At 41.7% G+C, this 22,439-nt stretch overlaps 2 protein-coding genes across 4 annotated transcripts in view; one reads left to right on the top strand and one right to left on the bottom strand.

Annotated features, from left to right (window-relative positions):
- Positions 1 to 299: 299 nt before the first annotated feature.
- On the bottom strand, positions 300 to 22,267 carry RCN2 (reticulocalbin 2). 2 transcript variants are annotated; one of them, XM_044979455.1, is made up of 7 exons: positions 22,155 to 22,267; positions 16,311 to 16,416; positions 13,846 to 14,042; positions 11,729 to 11,842; positions 9,552 to 9,648; positions 5,467 to 5,609; positions 300 to 2,895 (listed from the first exon to the last, which is right to left on the bottom strand). In XM_044979455.1, the coding sequence occupies exons 1-7, from the start codon at positions 22,191 to 22,193 to the stop codon at positions 2,743 to 2,745; spliced, it is 849 nt and encodes a 282-aa protein (XP_044835390.1). In that variant the 5' UTR covers positions 22,194 to 22,267; the 3' UTR covers positions 300 to 2,742. The 2 variants fall into 2 exon arrangements, with proteins under 2 accessions (XP_044835390.1, XP_044835389.1); XM_044979454.1 differs by lacking the exon at positions 22,155 to 22,267 and adding an exon at positions 16,777 to 17,145.
- SCAPER (S-phase cyclin A associated protein in the ER) overlaps positions 21,418 to 22,439 on the top strand; it is a 340,257-nt gene continuing 339,235 nt past the window's right edge. For both annotated transcript variants that reach the window (XM_044979453.1, XM_044979452.1), the window contains exon 1: positions 21,418 to 21,542. In XM_044979453.1, the coding sequence (XP_044835388.1) occupies positions 21,487 to 21,542 (56 nt within the window). In that variant the 5' untranslated portion in view covers positions 21,418 to 21,486. The remainder of the gene's footprint in view (positions 21,543 to 22,439) is intronic.

Genomic DNA, 22,439 nt, shown 5'->3' with positions numbered 1-22,439 from the left:
ACTCAAAAAAAAACTTACTATTTTGGTGTCCTGATTATAAGTGTATTTTGTTAAATGTGTCATCAACACTATAATAAAAAGCCCTTTTACCCTTACATATTTGCTTTGCTAATAGAGTTAGCAAATGAAGGGACATGCTAAAACCACCTCTGAGCATCATGGATTGTTCTGAAAATCATTAATACTATTAACAAGCAAACTTAAGACAAAAGAATGTATGCTTTTACTCAATAATAAAGAGAAGAAGGACTGGGAGGACAGAAAAACCCTAGGAAAGTGCAACACAAGCAACAATAGTATGTTTGTAAGAGGGCTTTATTAACTATGTATAGACAAAATTAAATACCTCTTTCAGCAGTTTAAGGTGCTTAGTTTTGCTATGACCCAAATAGCTGTTTTTATTCTGTTGCTGACTCTAGTTTATGAAGTAGAATAGTCAGCTGTTGAAGAGCCAGAAACCAAACAAGTAGTTCTCCTGGAAATCTTCTTTACTTGATTTTATTCCTGCACCCAAATAAAACTTTGGGATTTTCAATATGCAGTTAACAACTGCATGTAGCTCTTAAATTAAACCATAGTGGTTGTCCATTGCATCAGTCTTAGTTCAAAAACATCATTTTTTGAACAGTTACATGTTGCTGCATCAAATTAATGTTCTGAAAAGTATATGTGCTACATAAATTAAATTAACGCAGATCTGTTACATCAATGGAATATGCCACACTATGCTGTGTTCCAAAATATATATTTAATCATGAACATTTTCATATGTGTATGTATGTTTAGCAGAGAATTGAGTGATTATCAAGTGAATGTTTTTTCTGAATACTAATAAAAAAACTCTGCAACTCAAGCTATATTTAAATAGAAGTTAAAAGGTGTGACCACATAACTAAAGTCAGCAGACAGAGTTCATGATATTTCCAAGAAAAAGAAACGCTGTGTATAAGGATGGTTGCATTTTTTTTGTAGTTTCTATATAATTTCCTTTAACACAGAGAGCAGCGGTTCTCAAACTGGGGTCGGCAAGTCATGTCTGGGGCCACCAGTCCCCACTGATCAACTCCTCCCCTTCCCTCCCAGTGCTTCCTGCATGCCATGGAACAGCTGTTCAGCGGCATGCAGGAGGCACCGGGAGGATGAGGGAGGAGCAGGGAAGAGGAGGGGTGGAAAGAGGTGGGGCTTTGGGGCCAGGGGTGGATTGGGGGTAGGGCCTGGTGCTGAGCACCCTCCCACCCTAGGGAAAATTAGAAGCCGGCTTTGGGGTCTGTGACAAATTTTAAATCAAAATGGGGATCCTCAGGTTGCTAAAGTTTGAGACCTGCTGACATAAAAGCATGAAAATAAGGGTTTTTTTAAAAATAGTGTATTTAGAAAATACATTTTTTCCTTTAAAATTTTAATAAAATTTTTCCACCACTCAGTTTTAAAATGCTTCTGGTACTTAGCCTTCAGCCTCAGTTTCAGATTACCACTGGAACTGAAAGTGAGGGGTGCTCACATTCTAATGCTATTCATGGGGTATTTCACCCCACCACAATAAGGTATTAGATTATTACTCTAAAAATATTAGTGATATGATTGTAGAATCAGTGCTCTCTTTCTAGTTCATTTTAGCCCAACATTCCATTTTTATAAAAAAACATTATCCCATTCTATAATTCCAGGTTTTGTTCAGAAAAATGTCAAATGCATGGTTAGTAGTTCTTGAATCTCGTCAGATATATAATGGCTGAGGATGCTACCTGATTTCATGGGTGGAGTTCCAGTATGTTGAAGATAATAGGAGAAATAAGGGGTTATATTTACTGTATCACATTTCTCTTAATTAGCATAGAAAAAAGGAACAGAGCATAACTTGATGTACAGCAGAAATAGGAATACCACAGTTTTCACTGGCAATACTGTAAATGGATACATTATAATGTCTCATCGGATTGGGCACCTCTCTTATTATCCCTTAATAAATATACTACAGTAGTTGCTTTAGCTGATCAGAGATTAGGAGTAAATTTAGAAAAGAAATATAGAAAGATGGAGCGTTTAGCTGTTTTAATCTGACAAATGAAGAGGGTTCTGACACTGAAATACCACATGTACCTCTAATGATGTAGAATTATACATTAAAAATAATTACTATCTGTACAGATGCAAAAATATAAAGGTTTTATATCATACAATTAACCTGCTATAGAAATCATTTAAAAATAAGCAGAAACCTCTTGAACAATTGAGGTATTAATCCTTTTGAATGTTCCTCCAAGGGTATTAAATAAAACATCTTTAATAGTGAACCTAAACATTGCTACTCTCCCCCTGATAACTTCTGAAAAACATTAACCACCTAAATAAATGGATTAGTAGTTTTTGCTCATCTCACACATTTTGCCTTTTTTCATAACCATTCAGACTCTTCAAGTATGGTAGTACAACTAATTTCACAATACAGTACTAAACATATAGATTATTTAAGAATGTTTTTACTTTTTCAGATGCCAAAAATGCTAATGCTGCAATTCGAGGAATACTAAATATTTCAGATTAATTCTGAAGGCTGAAAAGGCCTATGGAAACTTGCAAAAGTACTTAAGTAATTAAATTTAGAATGCAAAACACTTATACAAACACTAGTATATTATAATCACACAAAGTAAAATTTACAATGCAGCTTATAAATTTCAGTACCCTAAAGAAAAACTCCAATTTAGGAACACAGAGGCAGCAAGATCACAAATGAGTAAACTAAAGTTCTTGATGGTAGAAACGTTCATCATGGAGCTGCCTGCCATAATCTGTTGCTTCACTTGTAAGGAACAAATCCTGGTTCTCGAGAATCTCTGCCTCAGAGAGCTTTTTATCATCATTCAAATCCATTTCTTCAATCAGATGAAGAGCCTTTAAAATAAATGGAACACAATGTGTTTTGTCCAGTAAGTTGACAATTACATTTATGAATATGCTTTTAGGACTGATTTGTCTAATTCGTGCCATTAGTTTAAAGGGATTGTTATAACACAAAATGTCTGTCACCTTTGAACCAAAAATCAACTCCCTTTGTATGTTTAAGGCACTGTCATTTTTCCCTCAATAGTTGAAACTGTACATTTAGAATACAGGTTTGTTTTCTCACAGTTCTTCTGTCTTATAGCAAAGTGATAATGCTGAATGTCTAGCCTCACTCAATTCTATAGCAGTTTACCAATATCAAACAGGATCAAGCAGAAGATAGTATTAAAACAAATCTCCACAAGCAGCAAAAGACAATGAAGAATCTTACTGGAAGAGCAAGTTTCTTGTTTATTCCTCTGGTCAATGTGTGTTACACATTCCCCTTTCTCTGCCAGATCAAGAAAACGAGTCTGTCACATCTCCCAACCTTGGTGCTTCAGCTCAGTCTATAGGCAATTTTACTATTACCTCTGGAGGTCCTCAGTGTGTTGATTAAAATGGCTGCCATCACATAAGCAGAGCCTCATCCAGGATTTGAACCTCTGCAAGTTCATTACAAGCATCACAGGAGAGGTATATAATCCACTGGTCAGCAACTGTCAAATGTCCACCTCTGTGCCTGATCCACACAGGATGCACAGCTGTTACAACTCTCAGCTACAGAGCCTGGCTCTTTAGGTCAAGCTGTAGATACTCCTGTTTTCAGCTTTGGATATCCCTAGTTTGCTGGCCACACTTGCATATTTTCTTCTTTAATTCTGACCTAGTTTATGGTTTGGATAAGAAAGTCAAAAAACTCAGCATCAAATATTTCTCCAGTATTTGAAGATGGCTAGTTTAAAATATCTGAGGTATAGACCTGCAGCTGAATATTCTTTATATATTTATGATCAGTTTAAAAAACAAAACAAAACATTCTACTAAAGCAAAAGGTTGAACTGTTAGTCCAAGGAGATTGCCAAACTCCCACGCATTCAATCTAGTGGTCAAGCAACAAGTCACTTGCAAATATCAAAATGAAACTGCAGAACAACTTTCAGACTGCATCCAATGACTCATTCAGTGTCACCGTCTCTCTAGCCTGAAGGCTCTAGATGAGCCCTTGGTACTGGAAAAGAAGGCAGGAACCATGGTACAAAAAAAATTTACTGACATCCTTGCCAGGATGGAGCCTGAAAAATGCTATGGCCTCCTGGAAAATTAAGCTGTCAGCTTAAAAAAAAAAATCAACTGGATAAGCAAAGAATTACTGAAAAGTTCAAGACCACACAGGATTTAAGGAAAGTACACAGAAAGACACAAAGCCACGGATTCAGCAAGAATAATATGATCCTTGAAGAAAGAATGGAGCAGACTGAAAAATCAGATTTGGGAAAGTAATATCAGGATATTGGGGTTCCTGCTGGCAAAGACTGATTGGACTTTTATCTTGCAGAAATGTTATTTCAACCATTTTGCAACTTAACCTCAAAAAAGACCTGATACAGTGAGAGCCAATACTGGGCTCCTGGCCAAGTTCTTTTTTTTCTGGTGACAATACAACAAAGATGTTAAGAGGTGGCTTCAGTAACCATGCTTTCCAACCCAGAGAACATGCTACGCTTTCTGACACAGAATGTGCTGTTTCTCTCGGAGACAAGAACAAAAGATGATCTAAATGTGAAGGGGAAACACGTTCTTCCCTCCAACCTGAAATGTCAAATGATCTGATGCAGTCAAAAGAAGAAACATTTGGATAATATAAAGTTATTGGGGAGAAAAGGGAGAGTAGGTTTCTCCCTATCTGCTGAAGTCAGCAATAGCGAGGACCGTTTACCAAAACAAAGAATTTGGTTTTGGGACATTAAGTGCTTCAATTGTCTGCAGGAAAAAATAAGAGGAAGGAAAAACAGCTAGACGAAGAATCCATTTAAACTCCTTATATCACATTATGCCTAATTCAACAGATTTAATTGTTTTAAATTTGGATTATGGTATACTTAGGTTCTATTTTGATTTTATGTACATAGGTTTCTATTACCCAAAACACAAATGGCAGCAACTTATCCAGCTAGATGAAGGGTAGCAAGTTCTATCAGAAGAATGCATGTTATGGCCTCTGTATTAATATTTAATTGATTCATGTTATCCATCTAGTACTTCGGAAAGTTTTATCATGGTTTTGCTAAAAATACTGCATCTTCCATCAAGTCAGATTGACTATTTACCTTTGAGGAATGCGACTGTATTAATTTTATATTCTGACCAGCATTCATATAGTCCATAGGAATTCCAACTGCTGCACTATGCAACATTTTTGTAATAATCTTCATTCTTTGTTAAAGTGAAAATCAATTTTATAAGAACTTTATGAAAAGCGTTATTAGATACTTTTCAGTTAATAAGATATAAAATATACTTTTTTTGTACAATAGACTAAATTAACGCAGCATATATTTGGTCATTTTACACACTAGCACAATATTTTCAAGAAGTTTCATTAAGTCTAAACAAAAGCCATGAACTCAAACCTCATACCTCCTCTTGTGCAATACCCTGATTATTAGGTACTACCCAAGTCAGCAGTTCTTGAGGGCTGAGTTTTCCATCATTATCCTTGTCATAATCATTCACAAATCGATCCTTCTCGACAAGTATCCATTCTGGATCTTCATTTGCAGCTAAATATAAAGTATTTTTCAAACTTTAAGACCATTCAGTATCTTTGAGATTGTTTTCACCTCTTTTCTAATGCAAAAATTGACTAGGTTTAAGATTAAGCAATGTCACCAGAGCAAGCATTACAGATCATTCTCATTGAATTAAAATCAACAAAACTGTTTCCTATAGATGTAAACAGAATTAAAAACAAAGCTTACAGTAATGGAACTTTAAGGTTGCAACCTTAAAATTAAAGTTGAAAAATGTAATGAAGGATACAATCAACTCAATCATCAGACTTTGAACCAAAAGTGTTTTAGTTAAAATTGTAATACAGTAACTCCTCACTTAACTACAAAGTTATGTTCCAGAAAAATGTGACTAAAGCCTGGTCTACACTAGGCGTTTAAATCGGTTTTAGGAGCGTAAAACCGATTTAACGCCCAACCCGTCCACACCAAGAGGCCCTTAATATCGATATAAAGGGCTCTTTAAACCGGTTTCTGTACTCCTCCCTAACGAGAGGAGTAGCGCCAATATCGGTATTAACATATCGGATTAGGGTTAGTGTGGCCGCTGATCGACGGTATTGGCCTCCGGGAGCTATCCCACAGTGCACCACTGACCGCTCTGGACTGCAATCTGAACTCGGATGCAGTGGTCAGGTAGACAGGAAAAGCCCCGCGAACTTTTGAATATTTCCTGTTTGCCTAGCGTGGAGCTCCGATCAGCACGGGTGGCGATGCAGTCCGAAATCAAAATAAAAAAAGAGCTCCAGCATGGACCATGCGGACGTGATCGCTGTAAGGGCAGGCAAATCCGTTCTATCAGCGCTCCGTTATAGAAGATGAAATTCAGAATCATTTTTAAAAATTCTCCAGACAGAACCCGGAAGTTCCAAGGGGCGGGGGAGGCTGCGGGAACTATGGGATAGCTAGGGAATAGCTACCCACAGTGCAACGCTCCAGAAACCGATGCTAGCCTCGGACCGCGGACGCACACCACCGAATTAATGTGCTTAGTGTGGCCGCGCGCACTCGATTTTATAAAATCTGTTTTACAAAACCGGTTTATGCAAATTCGGAATAGTCCCGTAGTGTAGACGTACCCTAAGTGAAACGATGTTAAGTGAATCCAATTTCCCCATAAGAATGAATGTAAATAGGGGGGGTTAGGTTCCAGGGCAGCTTCCCCTACTCTGCAAGCACCAGAGGTGGGGGGGTTCAACCTTCAGCCCACCCACTCCACTCCTTCCCCCAAACCCCACCACCTCTTCTCCCCCCAACCTCCTCCCCCTTTAGTTCGCTCGCTGCATCCTGGCTCCTCCCCTCTCCCTTCTAAACACCAAGCCAGCTAATTGCGGCGTAGGGGAGGAAGGGGGGAAGGCACGCCACGTCCTCGCTCCTCCCCCCCCCCTCCAAAACACCACAAGCCAACTGATTGCCACGGGCAGGAGGCAGGGGAGGGGGAAGGCGCTGATCTGCAGAGTCTGCCGGCAGGCCGTAGGGGGGAGGGGGCTGTAGGGGGGGAGGGGGCCGTAGGGAGGCTGCCAGCTGTGAAGAAAGCAGGCAGCCAAACAACGTAAGAGTGGAGCATTGCACAACTTTAAATGAGTATGCTCCTTAATTGATCAGCAACGTAACAACGTTAAGCAGGACGACTTTAAGTGAGGAGTTACTGTACTGCTTAATCTAACTGAAATAGGAGAAAGGTGTTTTACTTTGTGTATTTGGCAATCTAGATAGTGTCAATTACTTTACACTTTTCTCTGCCTCTTCACTAAATTTATTTAAAAGAGTAAACATTTGTCAGACAATTTTTTCCTGGTAACAAATGTTACAGTGAAGCATTAGCTGACACCTTCTGAAACCTCATCAAAAAGTACGTGACATCATTCAGAAGACTGAAAAAATAATCAGTTCAGAAATAGATATGTTTCCACTGTATATAAGGCATGGGTGAGGTCTCTTTCCTTGTTCCTCATTAAAAAGGATGTCTGTATGCAAACAGGCTCTTGTTTGAGCTCAGCAGCCCCTGCTGCTGAAGTCAAACTTGCATCATAACTAGATGCTGCAGAAACGGACTCTTCAGGTGGGGTAGGCTAAAATTATGAAGTGATCAACAGGTTGTGTACCTACTTGATATCAATCATTTTGGCAGAATTTAAGTTTTGCTTGAAAACTAGCCATAATAATAATAATAATAATTAATAATAATAATTTTAAAAAAGTAGCTCCTGGCCCTAATAGCTGCTTCGGAGTCACCCCTGACAATTAGTGGTTTTATAACCACTTTAGGAATGGGGGGGGAAAAAAAACAACAACAACCGGTTTTCTCCTCTCTGTAAGGATCAGAAATGCCTCCCTCACCCTGTAACTTCAGAGGCGGAGAGGTTTTGTCTTGGACATCAAGGAAAGGAAGCCCCTTTAAGGATTCCAAGCACACCTCTCCTCTTTCCTCAAGGGCTTGAGAAAGGCACGTAGCAAGGGATGGGAGGGGAGAGAAGTATCCCTAGCTGATTGACTGGATTCACTAACCCCTGTGCTCCTAAATGGCATAAGCCTTTTCCTATGCACCCAGGCGCTACAACTCTCCACTTCCCCACCCCACTGGGATTAGAATAGATCTGATGTTTCTGGCCCTTACTGTAAGCATCATGCTAGTTGACTTATTGGGGCTGGGAAGGAATTTCCCTCACTGCCAGATTGGCATTGTTTCCCCCCCCCACCCCATCTTCCCAAAAGCAGCTCTGAGCACAGGCAGCTCCAGGCACCAGCACGCCAAGCGCATGCCTGGGGCGGCAAGCCACGGGGGGCGCTCTGCCGGTCGCCACGAGGGCGGCAGGCAGGTTGCCTTCGGCGGCATGCCTGTGGAGGGTCCGCTGGTCCCGCAGCTTCGGCGGACCTCCCGCAGGTGTGCCACTGAATTCATGGGACCGGGGACCTCCCGCAGGCAAGCCGCTGAAGGTCCAGTTTACCAGTGCAGGTCCAGTTTCCCAATAAACCAAATGGAGCAGGATTAGGGGAGGGCATCCACTGGAGAAAGCAGATGGGAAGCCTAGTGTCTGGTAAAGTGATGGTCCTCTCCCTTTTCCCTACACCATTAATCCTTGTGAAGGGGTCCCCACAACGATGGAGGCTTACGACAGCCCTCCCCAAGTGGTACTGATTATGGAAGGAAGGTTGACCTTGAGTTATTGCTGGACAGTCTCCCAGATGTATTCTATTAATAATGCTGCAGCCTAGTTTTACTACATTCCTGGTGTCTTGTATTCCTATAATGGCCGGGACAATGGCAAGAGAAAATGACTATTACTGGGAAACAGACAATACACTAACTATTATCAGACACATACAAAAATTAGAGTAAAAGAAGCTAAAATGGTGTACTCTTGCTAGGCTCATGTTTGTACTATGTGTTTTAAATGAGTGTCAAGGGTACCCAGACCCTTTGGCATATTCTTTTGGTTTTTAAGCTCCTAACCCAGGGGTGGCCAACCTAAGCCTGAGAAGGAGACAGAATTTACCAATGTACATTGCCAAAGAGCCACAGTAATATGCCAGCAGCCTCCCCATCAGCTCCTCCCACCCCTGCTCCCAGCGCCTCCCATCCACCGGCAGCCCCACCGATCAGTACCTCTCGCTCAGCTGTTTCATGGCATGCAGGAGGATCAGGGGCGGGAAGGGGTAGGAGTGAGGGCACGACAGAGGAGGGGGCAGGAAGGAGTGGAGTGGGGGCAGGGCCTGTGGCAGAGCCAGGGGTTGAGCAGTGAGCACCCCCAGGCACATTGGAAAGTTGGCACCTGTAGCTCCAGCCTCGGAGTCGGTGCCTATACAAGAAGCCGCATGTTAACTTCTGAAGACCGCATGTTTGCCACCCGTCCTAAACCAAACCACCACCACGCCCTAGAAAGCACAAAGAAGCTTCTGTTCATTTCCCTCCCTCCCCCTCATTTTACTTACTTGGGTCTCTTCTGTAGTCACCAAGGAACTCTTCCAGGCTCACAAGTCCATCACCATTTTTATCGTGTTCCTCTAAAGCCTCCTGAATGACAAATTCCTTTTGTGTGCACATGTATATGTGACAGAAACATTAGTTGGTTAAAAACTTAACATTAAGAAAAACAGCAATATATCATTCTAGAGGACTAAAAGAATGTATTCCATATTCTAAACACTTACTGGTTTCAAAACAAATTTCTCTTTCAGTGTAGAATAGTGCAACAATTAAAACAGCCACACATCCAGTCCTGGAGGGAAATAAGTCCAGACTGCATATTCATTTGACTTTTAATGCAATCACATTTTACTGAAATCAAATTTGAATGGGATGCTTTGATCTGGAATCCTGGAATTGAATTCAAGGCAATAGATATGTATATGAAATATTAATTTAAAAAGGGGCACTGCCACCTATTTGAACAAAATGGATCACTTTTCTCTATTACTTCCAATTTGGTAAATACTTTTTTATAGTAAAATTATTAGGGAAACTTTTAAAAAATTATCTGCCTTTAACTCCATTGGAAAATACAGTATCAAAGTCAACATGCCTGCTTGTCTAGTTTTACCATGCCTTGTTTGTTCACCAATATCAGCAATCATGTCACACAAACTGATGCCAGGTTTGCTTTGTGCTCCCTCTGGTGGCTGGCTCTGCAGCAGCAAAGAACTAAACATTACAGGTTCTATAGAGGAAAAACTATTTCTTTTCAATTTCTTGGCAAGAAAGTATTAAAACAAAACCCTCAACATATTTAGATTAAAAAATTATAGACCTCAGACTATAAAAGGGCACCCACTTAAAATCATACTTGCGTGTGAAAAGGTTTAATCTGTATAACTACTTAAAATTACTATAACTGAAAGATCAGGATTTTTTTTTTCATTTTATTCAAAATGCTCTCAAAAGAAACAGTTTCACTGTTGTGCACATAGCCAGTTTTACCGTTTGTATGAATCTTTCATACAGCAATAAGGGAAAGGAAAATATGATTGTGAAACTACAAAAGTTAGCATAGAGATACAGGGGCTAGTGTGGTAGCTGAAACTTTTAAACTCTTTGAAACTGGTAAGAATTCAAGTTGACAGGATCTCTTTAAAAGTAGATCAAAATTAACTTCGATAATTTAAGTAATTTTTTAAACAAAAGCATCAAATGTACATAAGCAGCTGAAATGCATCCTTCATCTTCAAACTAAGAACTCACTTCTAATCTAAAACAGTTTTACCAGGCTAGGAAATCTCACATTCTCACTCAGGCCAGTCAACCAAATCCAGTCAATTCACGTGAATGAAATTAACTTACTACTTATTAATCTACGTTTAGAACTCTTAGGACTTTCCAGAGAAGCAGATACTAGCACAGACCTGTACTAGCTTATTTTGATTCTCTGCTTCTATCCCAGATGCTATGTTCACTTACAGTCTGCTAGTGTTAGTGATGATGTTCATAAAATTGAGGAACACATTCAAATAACTAAACTCCACAAAAAATATATATAGTGCACAAACAAGTAGGGCTTAATTTTAAGACTTTGTGGCTACAAAATAAAATTGGGACAGCTGTATTGAATTGGACTGAGCATATCTTTTAACAAGTGACTGAACAATTTTTTCCAGCCTGGCTGGTTCATACAACAATGCAAGCTGAAATCGTTTCTGCTACATTTGCATGCAGACTCATTTTTAAAAAACACAGTAAATTTATGCCCTCTCATCTCAGCTAACATCAAACCTAAAGGCTTATCTGTAGTCAGAAAAGTGACTTTCTGCATCCCTTTTAGAGGGCTGAGTATTCCCTTCACTTAATCCTTTCCCATGCCAAAGGCTTCTTCTTAAGATGATCTATATCTTTCTGATGGGGACTCTTTTCCAAGTTAGACCTGACTCCCTCATCATAAACAGAACGCTCTACTGTACTACTCCCAACCTAAGAGGAGAATCATTTAATCCCAACTCTCGTATGACAATTTAAAGCATCTCCACTACTCTACTGGGTAGATTCCTGAACCCCAAGACTGAGGACTTTGCACATCATATATGTATGTTCTTCAAGAGAAAGGAATAGTAGTTGTTCACAAGCAAGTTTTCCAAGGTTTGTTGAACCTTTAGAACAAATGATTTTCCCTAAGTCTTACCGTCATATACTCAGCTTCTTCAGGATGCTCAAAAGCAATAAATTCATTCAGATTCAGACCAGGAACTTCATCTCTACTGGCTTTTTCAAACCGCTTCTTGTCCTTTAAATGAAGCTTAAAAAAAAAAGTTTTCAGAAAACAGACTTGATCAGATCACTTAATGAAGCAGAACAATGGACATCTACAGTAACTGGTTTACAGGATTACAGCGAGAAACACAGTATTACCGTGTTTCACATATGGGTATAATAGAACCTGTTATCTCTACATTAACACAGCTCAGGCAGAGATAAAAGAGCAGTGCTCTTGGTTAAGGTAATTTATTACAAGAAGTATGCATATGGAAACTTGCTACTTTTAGACTCCAAGGGAAGATCTTCAAAACAGACTCCTGGCCCATACCTCAAATGAAAGAGGTAGTGTGATCAGACTAAGCAGCAGCTGTATTCTTCACACACATTACTCCTCCAAAATTCACCAATCCAACCACAAGCACTAATCCAAATCATGTCTAGCTGCATAAATTGAGCCCCAAACTACTGAGGGTAGTACAATAATTGTGTCAAGTAAGTGCTACCACCATACAAATAAACGAAGAACAGATGGGTACAGTACATAATTAGCATTGTAAAGAAATGAAACCATGGTCAAAATTTTGGGGGACCAGTTAAAATTTAAGTGTATTGCTTGTAGAAAGATTTTGAGTTGTATTTAAATGGGAGAGGGAATCCATGAAGGTCAGGGCGGGGAGCAGACATTTTCCCAGGCTGATGATGCAACAAAATATAAACCAAATGTGGGAAATGAGAGAGGGAAGACTCACAGGTTAGACTTGGAAGAGCAGATATGGAGAGAAATGGATAAAGCCATGGCCCAGAAAGGTCTAGTAGTCTAAAGGATTGTCCACATTAGGGAATTTTTCAGATTTCCCAGCCACCATGAGAACTGTAATGTAGACAGGGCTTTGACTGTTGCCACTTTAACACCATGCTACCTAACCTTGCTGGGAGCAAGTCTAGTGAACACTTTGCAGTCAGTGTCAGCAGCCTTTCTGTACTAACATTGTTTACAGCAGTTTAGCAGATTTATGGAGAAATGAAGTGTAGCAGATCTACACTCTCTCTATCAAGATGCACCAAAGCAATAGGTAGTATAGGCCCGATTCAGGAAAGCACTTAAGCATCTGCTTAAGTACTTTACTAGAGCAATAATGAGCAATTCTCTGCTGAATAAATTAACAATGCAACAGATTTAGTCATTTCATTGGGCAGAACAGAAGTAAGCTCCTTGTTATAGAATCTTGCTTTGGGATAAGGTCAGCAACTTTGACAAATTGCTATAGAAATGGCAAAGCAAAAGGGAGACATAATGTAGCATTTATCTTGTGACATTCTGTTCTACTGCCGTTATCTCCTGAAATAGTTTACAGGATAAAAACAAACACATGTATCTATGATTTTATAAACTGGATTATTCATTTTTATAGCACCCATCACCATAATATCTGGGCCATGGACAAGGTTCCTTTTGACAATATTTTGTATTTTTCCCCCCTTTAGCTTACTGGGCCAGGAGATATACTGAAGTGAATAGTATTCTCATAACAGCAGAATTCAGGAAAGGATATGAACTCATACTTTGACTTTTGTCCTAAACTATAATTAATGGGGGCTAGGAAGAAGCTTTTTCTATGAGCAGGTTATTCCATAGTTGCTTACTACAGGTATCTTGTACCTTCCTCTGAAGCAGCTGGTACTGGCCACCATCAGAGAGAGGATAGCAACTAGATGGGTCACTGGTCTGATCCAGTACATTTCCATCCTACATTGCCAAGAGAGGGACCAACTGAGGTGTGGCTTCTAGGAGTCCGTTACCAATATATTAGTACCCTACTCAACTCTCAAATGTGGCTTGTTCTATCATTCATTTTGTTGGTTGGAACTTCAATATTTTGTTATTACCTTTTAACTACTGAGCAAGTCCAGACAGCTGAAAATGTTCAGTATGTTTGCCAACTCTGACTGTGTTTAACGATGTAACAGAATAAAATGACTAAAGAATCCAACAGCGCTGCCATTTGCCAATGCTTTGTGAAAGCTGGTGTTTGAGTATCTTACCTGTCGAAATGATTCTTCTTCTTGATCTTCCAGGACAGTATTCTCATCAAAGTCAATTAGACGATCATACATTTGAATGTTGTACTCCTCCCAAGATACTAATCCATCACCATCTTTATCATATTCACCAAACTGTTGCTTAGCCTCTTGAGTAACATAATGCTTAAAAGATTGCTGGATCCATGAACTTAGTTCATCTGTGGAAATGCAACATAATGCCATTAAATCTTTAATTTAACCTTTTTTAATTTAAAAAGCAATTACAGTAAGTGTTGCATTTTCTACATTCCTGAACAGTAGAAACAAGGTCTCTTCACATTCAAACAGTGGAAGATTTTACTTGTTAAAATAATCACATGCAATCACGTAACCGGGGCTTCAGTTGTGCCCCAGGAATCCACTTTCCATAGGATATTCCTGTTTTTTATGCCAGGCAAGAGAGAGAACCACCCAGCGCTAAAATCCTATGTTATTCCCATGAAGCAATATTTTCTCCATTAATACTTATTAGTAGCATGAAACTGATTACCATCATGATGCCCATTTCAAATTGTTTACAGGGCTAGAGAAATAAACGAGAAACAGTATAGTTTAACCTAAATCTGTGGGTACAAAAGGAATACCGTGTAAAGACAACTTTCTGCAAAACAAAATTCTGCCATTTAAAAAAGTATTCAATATACCAGTTTTTTGTATTTGGAAAAGTGTGACAGGCACAAATTATAAATAAGTACAATACATAAAACTACATAAATCCGTCAATATCCCTAAAGTTAATTATCCAAAAGAAAATACTACCTTAAGATTTCCACTTAAAATGAGCCCCAACTGGGCCTTATAAATTTCAGAGTAGACATTAAGCTTTGTTTTTCAAGGAAATATAGCAATTAAGAAAAAACCCACCAAGATTTAGCCAATTGGCCAGTTCTCCCTCTTATTCTTAGATGTCTTAACCACCCAATTAATATGAATATTTCCCAAGATCGTATTTTCAATAAATTAAAAATGCATGCATGCATACGCGCGCACGCACACACCCCCTATTATTAGAAAAAGAATCTCTAGTCAAAACAACTAAATTCCAGTGCAATTCTGAAAGTGACAAATAAAGGAATGACACCTTATTATTCAAATGATCTGCACTCCCACTGTTTCACAGCAGTCTCTTATGCTAAAATAAGTTTGTGTTCTGTATTGCTAAAAGGAATAAAGTAACTAATACAACTTACAGGGGGCCCTGTGAAGCTAAGTTGCTCAGCCTTTGGCTTCAGCCCTGGGTGGCAGAGCTCGGGTCCCGGGCATCAGCCCTGTGTGGTGCCCTCGGCCCCAGTCAGTCTAATGCCAACCTTGCTTGGCGGACCCCCAGGGGTCCCTGGGCCCCTTGTTGAGAACTGCTGCTGTAGAAGGAATTGATTCTAACTCTCTCTCTTAGCTGTGTTTACTATGAAGGGGTAACAGGAGTAAAAAGCAGAAACATCTTATTTTTGCACTGAAAGAATCAGATAGGACTGTGGATACAGACAAGACAGTTACTTTGCAATCTAGAACTTCAACTTTGACATAAATTTAACAGTAGATACAGTAATACAAGAATATTGCATAGGTTCAAGGGAGAAATGTTATAGGGACTGACAAGTTTAGACACCTAGTAGCTAAAGAACTGACCTTACCAATGGGGGCAGATAGAAAAGAAGTGGGGAGAATCCCAATAGTGAAGACTCCCTCTTTCTATCATACTCTAGCTAGTATATGTTTGATAAACATGCAGCTGCCCCCTTCTGACAACTGAAAGTGAGAAAGAGTAAACTCTCTCACATCAGAACTTTTTGACTGTGTATCTGCTACCTGTCCCTTCATCTCCACATGTTGAGTCTTCCTCTCCTGTTAGCAGCTCCATTGCTTGCCTTTCCTGCTTCTTATAGCTTTCTGGAGTAGCAGGGTGAAATCAATATGTCAACTTTAATGCTTAGCCACAGCAGAGGAGCAGTGAATTTGACCAGTCACTTGTTACTATCTCTATGCAATAGCTTCACAAAGTTACAAGCAGCAACAGAGACACACAACAGTGTCTGCAGACAAAGAAAGACATAGCTACACTACTAGGTTTCAGAGTAGTAGCTGTGTTAGTCTGTATCAGCAAAAAGAACAGGAGTACTTGTGGCACCTTAGAGAGAAACACATTTATTTCAGCATAAGCTTTCGTGGGCTACAGCTCACTTCTTCGGATGCATCCGAAGGGACAGGTAGCAGATAGATGCATCCGAAGAAGTGAGCTGTAGCCCACGAAAGCTTATGCTGAAATAAATGTGTTAGTCTCTAAGGTGCCACAAGTACGTCTGTTCTTCTTACTACTAGGTTTGCAACTCAAGATTTTTAAGTATCACGCTGCACTATTTTCTCACCCCTACCCACTATGTAAGTGAGGTTTTTTTTCCAGTGACACAAAATCTGTGCGCAGTCCCTACCATCAGTAAGGAATCCATCCGAGTCCAAGTCAATTTTCTTTATGATGGCCTTCAGTCTCTTTTGCTGTTCCTCTGGACTGAGTTTAGTATATTCCTCTGCTTCATCCTTTGGAAGGAGAAAAAAACCAAACAGAACTGACTAACACAAAAGTCTGATATAGCCCTGCCACTTCTGAGCAAAGGGGCAAATTTAAATTTCTCTTCCCCACAAAAAAATGAATCACACAGCAACCTGCGTTCATTTAAAAAAAAGGGGGGGGCGCCACATCTCAACGGGGTGGGTGGGTGGCAGAGTTCACAGCCTCCCGCGCTGCAGCTCTCTCTCGGAGTCTCCCGAGGCTTAGCACCCCGAGCAAGGGTCATCGCCCGGCGCCCGCTGGCTGGGGACTGTCTCCTAGGCTCCAGGAACGGCAGGAAGCTCCCCGCCCACCAATGCGGGTCTGAGGGGGCCTCCCGGGCCGCTCACCTGGCCTCCGAGCAGCGCCTCCCGGTCGTAGTCGGCCCGGTGCTCGCCGTCGACGTAGTGGTGGTCGCTGGGTCCCCCACACGCCGCGCCCAGCACCAGGCCCAGCCACAGCAGCGGCGGGAGCCGCATCGCGCAAGCGGCTCCGCCGAAGGAGGAGCAGAGCTGGCGGCGGCGGGCGCTGCTGCCCTCAGCCCAGTCCGGCTGGCTCGACAGGCTGGGACCAGAAGGCTGGTGGGGGCCACCCGGTTGGCGGCTTGTTTGCTCTGCGGAGACGCTGCTGCCGAGCGGGACACAGCGCCCCGCACCGGCTGCGAGCAGCCTCTGCAGGGAGAGAGGGGCTGTGAACGGGGCCGGGCTATAACGGGGCCCAGCGACCCCAGGCCCCGCCTGGCTCAGAGCGACTTGGGTTCCTCCTCCCCCAACTGCGCTGAGGGAGTCCTGCCCGAGTCACAGCTCTCTAACCACTAGCCCCTACTCCCATGCTGAGCTGGGAAGAGGACCTAGGAGTCCTGATGCCTGGTCCCCTGTTCTAACCACTAGCCCACACTCAGCCTGGAACTGAACCCAACAGTCCTGACTCTCATGGGTTAGAGCCATGTCATTGCCATTCAACATCCTCCTTCCCACCAGAGCTCTTTAACTTAGTATACCATTTAAAAGGGAAAAAATACAATTATCTCCTGGACCCTGGGCTCACCGCCCCCCCACCATTGGCCCTGGCCCCCACTTCCCCCCCATCCATCTTGCCCATCGCCTCTGGCTCCTAACCACCTGCCTATCCAGGGGTTAATTTGTGCCCTGGCTTGCCATGGCTTAATAAGTCTGCTGTGAAAATTTATATTTGTATGGTTGTTAATATCACTTTTCACAGCCTCCCAGCTAGCTAGTAAGTCTGCTATGAAAAGTGATAACAACCATACAAATATCAATTTTCACAGCAGCAGACTTACTAGAGGCAACCAAAACCAAAAGAAACAACAACAACAAAATACAAGAACGTGCAAAGCACCTTATTCATTTTTCTATTCTGTTTAGGTCCAGTAAAGAATAGAGAACTGTACATTATTATTATTATTGAGTCTGCAATAAAACCCTATATAAATAAAGTATAATGATTTGGACATGCAGATGTGCATATTCATTTGTTTTTCCTAAAGTTAATTAAGTATTTTATGAAAATTTGTCATAGTGGCCACCAGCAAGAGTTGATGGCCGCACTTTGAGGCCACCAAAAATTTTATTGTGAGAACCCTGGAAGGTTTACTTAGTCCAGCCTCTCAAGGTTCCTTCCAGCTTTACAATTCTATGGTTCAAAGAAAAGGATAAGTCCTGTAACTGTTCACTGTTTCAGAAAAAAAATTAAAACTTGGTCAGTTTCTGTACTGATGCTGACCATAATTTGTCTTTGCATTTTCAGCTAAAATGTGTTTAGACCAGTTGAGCTGTACCCACTGCTAACACCCAACAGCAACAAAGCAAAGCATCTTTGCAGCATGTTTTGAGATGTCAGGTGCGCCACATACATCTCATGGTCCACAACTATTATAATAGATTTCCCAAATAACATTAATTCAGTGCAGATGTGTTACATGCAAGCTTATTTGCAATGTGGTCATGCATTGAGGTGACCAAAGATAGGAAAGGGAGGAAATATGATTATAGGGGTAATAAAACAAACAGAACACAAAAATGGTATATACTATATATTAGGCAAAAAAGTACAATTCATCAATAACACTTTCCAAGAGGGAAAACATAGGAGACCATGTTCTTCTCTTGATAATTTGCCTGTGTCAAAGTGTTTCTCAACATTCTTAATTAGTTCTACAATAACATTTAAAGTAATTCGTCTCGGGTCAAGACGCTTCCATAATCTTGATCATTTTAGAATTAGAAATGGTACCACGGGAAAAAAAAAGTTCTTGCCCTCTGTATTTCTGGAATTTTCTGATCAAACACCTGTGCCTTCAGATTAGGATCTACAAGGGACCAGTCCTTCATAAAGCTCTCTACATTTTTACTGCTTAGTTTGACTGATAATCATTTTAATATCCATGTCAGAACCTACCAGTTCACTGCAGGTAAGATTTCTGATCTGAATCATTTTTGATTTTACTGATTTCATCAGTAACGTCAGTTAGGACTACGATAATGACATATTTTCCCCACTCTATGGTTTCATTATTTGGAGCTGCTCTTTTAATTGCAAAGAAATTCTTTTTAGGAAGTTGTGTTCCAAACAGATTTTTGACTGTGTTGGAATTTTTTTTGCCCTGCTTTCTAATAACTGTACTAAATCTACAGTTTCTTTTGTTCTCTGAGTGCTTTGCAAACCTCAATCTTTTTCTATTTAATTGTTAGCATGACAGCAGATGCCCAGCAACAAAGCCAACAGAATATTAACAATCATCTTGAACAGGAAACATTGTCTGTTCAGTTGTTTTTAACCAGCACTTTGACATTTCTAAATTTTAATTTTGCTGCTTTTCAGCTAACAATTATTGTACCTTGATTTTCTGTTATTTTCTATTATACATATCATTTTGTATTATTTCACTGTCAGAATAATGTAAACTGAGCAACAATTCTGTGATAATTATAAAAAGCATAGTCTTACACTGTTCAAATATGAAGTATATGGATTTCCAAAAAGTGATAATTTACTATAATTTATATTGCGTTCTGAGTGTAGTTCTAAATGACACCGATAATAAATAATAATTTATAACACCCTTCATTACGAACGATTCAAGAGTGTTTTTGAAACTTAACACACTACAGACCTGATTTTCCACTGCTTTACACTTAGTATAACCATTTACACCTGGATGAACTGGTTATAAAATGCTACCATTCTGATTTGATATCAGATACTGGTACTATATATCAAATCGGAATGGTAGCATTTGGTATCACATGCTCAGGCAAGATACTAGGGAGGAGTATACAGAGGCAGATGAACTGAGATGTGGCAGCACACAAGACACAGCTATTTTGGGGTGTGGCAGAGGGGATGGGGAAGAACACAGAAGCATGGTTGTTTTCAGTTGTAGGGTATTGGGGACAGTGCACATATGTGGCCACACCCACATGTGGCAGTAGTGATAACACACAACTATGACTGCGCTGAGGCATGGTGGAGGGAAGCATGCAGATGTGGCATGTCAGGCACGACAATGGTGTAAAGACATAATTATGCTCAGGTGTGGCAGTGAGGGGAGGGGAGGAATGCACAGACATGACTGTGCTGGGGACATGGTAGCATGGCTGTGCGAAGGTGTGTTACGTGGCAAGGTGCAGGGCTGTAAGAAGGTATGGCTGAGTGGCGTGATGGAATGGTAAAACTGTATTATAATGTTGAACCACAAGATGGGATTGTGTGTGACATAGCTTACTTGAGCTGGTAACAGCTGTACCTGGCAGTGCATTAAAGCATCTGAAAGAGAATACATCTCTTGGTATTTCCCTGATGGAAGTTCTGTAGCCAGTCCAAATTTGGTAGAGGAACCTGACCTGCTAGTAGGATGCAGCCTTGTAACCAACTGTGTACAAGGAGTACACATGAAACAGGGAATGCAGACATAACAGTTGAGGGCAAGGGCAGAGAAAGCATACTGATGTGGGTCATGGCAATGGGGGAGTGGACAGACATAGCCATGCTCAGGCATTGCCATAGGAAAGGCAAATAGAGATGGCTGTGCTCAGGCATGGCAGAATGGGAGCATACAGACAAAGCTGTTGTCAGTTGTGGCAATGTGGAGGATGCATATGTGGCCATGGGATATGGAGAGTGCATTTAAAACAGTATTTTACTGTCCCTCTTTTGTGTCCCCACACTAGTGCTGTGTGACACGCTGAGACATCTACATTGTACCTAGTGATAATAAAACGTATGATTATGCATGAATTAATACAAATATATTTGCATAATTTATTTCACTTTTTTCCCCTGCCTTCAGTTTCCTCAGGGATGGGGAAAGCAGAAGATTCTGTCACTCCTACAAGTGCGAGATCACATCGGAGGCCTAAAAACCATGTGTACACAATACACAATTTCTGATTGAGGAGAGCCACAGTCATGTCCCTGCCCTGTGCCTCAGTTTCCACATCTATAAAATGGGGATGACAATGCTTAGTTCCTTTGTCTATTGCTTTGAAATCACAGATGAAAATCATTATTTAAGAGCTAAGTATTATTATCATCATCATCTAGGCATTGCCTTGATGTTGCCTTGCATACCCCAGCCCTGAGGAGGGAAGGGCTGAGATGTACCACACAAGCCCCTCTACAACCTGCACTCTGTCCTGGCAATCACAGCAGATGGATGACCCTATTTCTGGTACCTTTTATCTACCCTGCCCCTCTCTATGCCAGGGTTCATCCCACCTCTGCCACTCTTCCATCAGAGTCCATTTATCCTCTTAACCCCATCTCCTGAACCCTGTCCCCAGTGCTGCCTATCTGCTACTCCCCAGCTTTGGACTCCTTTTGCCTCCTGCACAAACCCTGACCATCTCCCTCCCGCCTCCCTTTTACCGCCCGCCCCCGCCCCCCCCCCCCAGCAGGTACTGCTGGCAACGAACTACGGGCAGAGGTAGGGCAGCGCCTTCGCCGGCTCGTACTGAGCACGCGCAGGCGGCTCCGGCATGTTCCGGCAAGCTGTGACGGGAGGCCGTTCCTGACACTGCACCGGCCACTGGCGGGATGAGATGACATCAGCTCGGCGGGACGCGCGCAGGCGGGACAACGCAGCAAAGAGGAGAGTGTAAGTGGGTCGCTTATTGCGCTCCGCGGAGTAAAGGGGAGGGGCAACTTGCTGAGCCTGGGGGGACAACAAGATGGCGGCTGCCCGGCCCCGTTCTTCTGCGGGAGCCGGCTGCCCCACTCCACCAAGGCGGGCGGGGGATGGGCCTCCCTCCCCCGCGCTGGGGGCAGCACCTGGGGGGTCCGACAGACAAGGGATCGCGGGCAGCCTGACACCTGGCTCTGCTGCTGGGAGGGGGCTTGGGGCTGCCGCTCATAGGCTGCTGTGGGGCCCCTGCGCACGGGGAGAGGAGCGGACCCGCCCTCTAAACTCCTCTACGAGGGGCCCTTCCCAAAGCCCCGCTCCCACGCAGCGGTCCCTTGGATGGCCGGGGGCTGGGCTGTGATGGGGGGCTCTTGAGTGCGGAGGAGAGAGAGCTCTGCTCTGTGCTTGGGACCCCTTTTCCTAGCACTTACCGTGTAGCGAACTACCCAGTTGCGCAAACGATATCTAAATATCTACCACCACTGGTGTCTGGTAAACGTTATAAGTCTTGTTCAGAGGGCAGCTGGAACCCGGTTATCGATCAAAAGACTTTACCGGTGTTAGGCAGGAGCCACCCTGAACTCTTACTTGATCATGTGGGAATTCAGTCCAAGCCTCCAAGAACATCTTTAGAACAGCTGCTGTAATTTACGAGTTGATCCTAGTCCCAGGCTTGTGATCAGCCTAAACTCTGTGACTGTTCAGTGCACAGCAGTTCTAGCATACCGGGCACAAGCTGAGTCTTATAGTTAAAGGGGTGCAGCCAATTTAAAATAAATTCTTCTGTTTCTTTCTTATTAGAGTTACAAGGAACATCTGAGATTATTATACCTGAAAGAGATAGGGGGAAGATTCCTTTGCTTCCTTTATATA

Source organism: Mauremys mutica, chromosome 11 (genome assembly GCF_020497125.1).
Source record: "Mauremys mutica isolate MM-2020 ecotype Southern chromosome 11, ASM2049712v1, whole genome shotgun sequence".
NCBI classification, from domain to species: domain Eukaryota; kingdom Metazoa; phylum Chordata; order Testudines; family Geoemydidae; genus Mauremys; species Mauremys mutica.
The sequence above is the reverse complement of the archived record's forward strand: the minus strand, read 5'-3'. Positions and strand labels throughout refer to the sequence as shown.

Coding starts and splice junctions, on each gene's coding strand:
- RCN2 (XM_044979454.1), bottom strand. CDS start 16,905: ATGCGGCTCCCGCCGCTGCTGTGGCTGGGCCTGGTGCTGGGCGCGGCG. Junction 16,417..16,776: donor AGGCGCTGCTCGGAGGCCAG/GTGAGCGGCCCG, acceptor CTCCTTCCAAAG/GATGAAGCAGAGGAATATAC. Junction 9,649..11,728: donor AAGAAGCTGAGTATATGACG/GTAAGACTTAGG, acceptor TGCACACAAAAG/GAATTTGTCATTCAGGAGGC.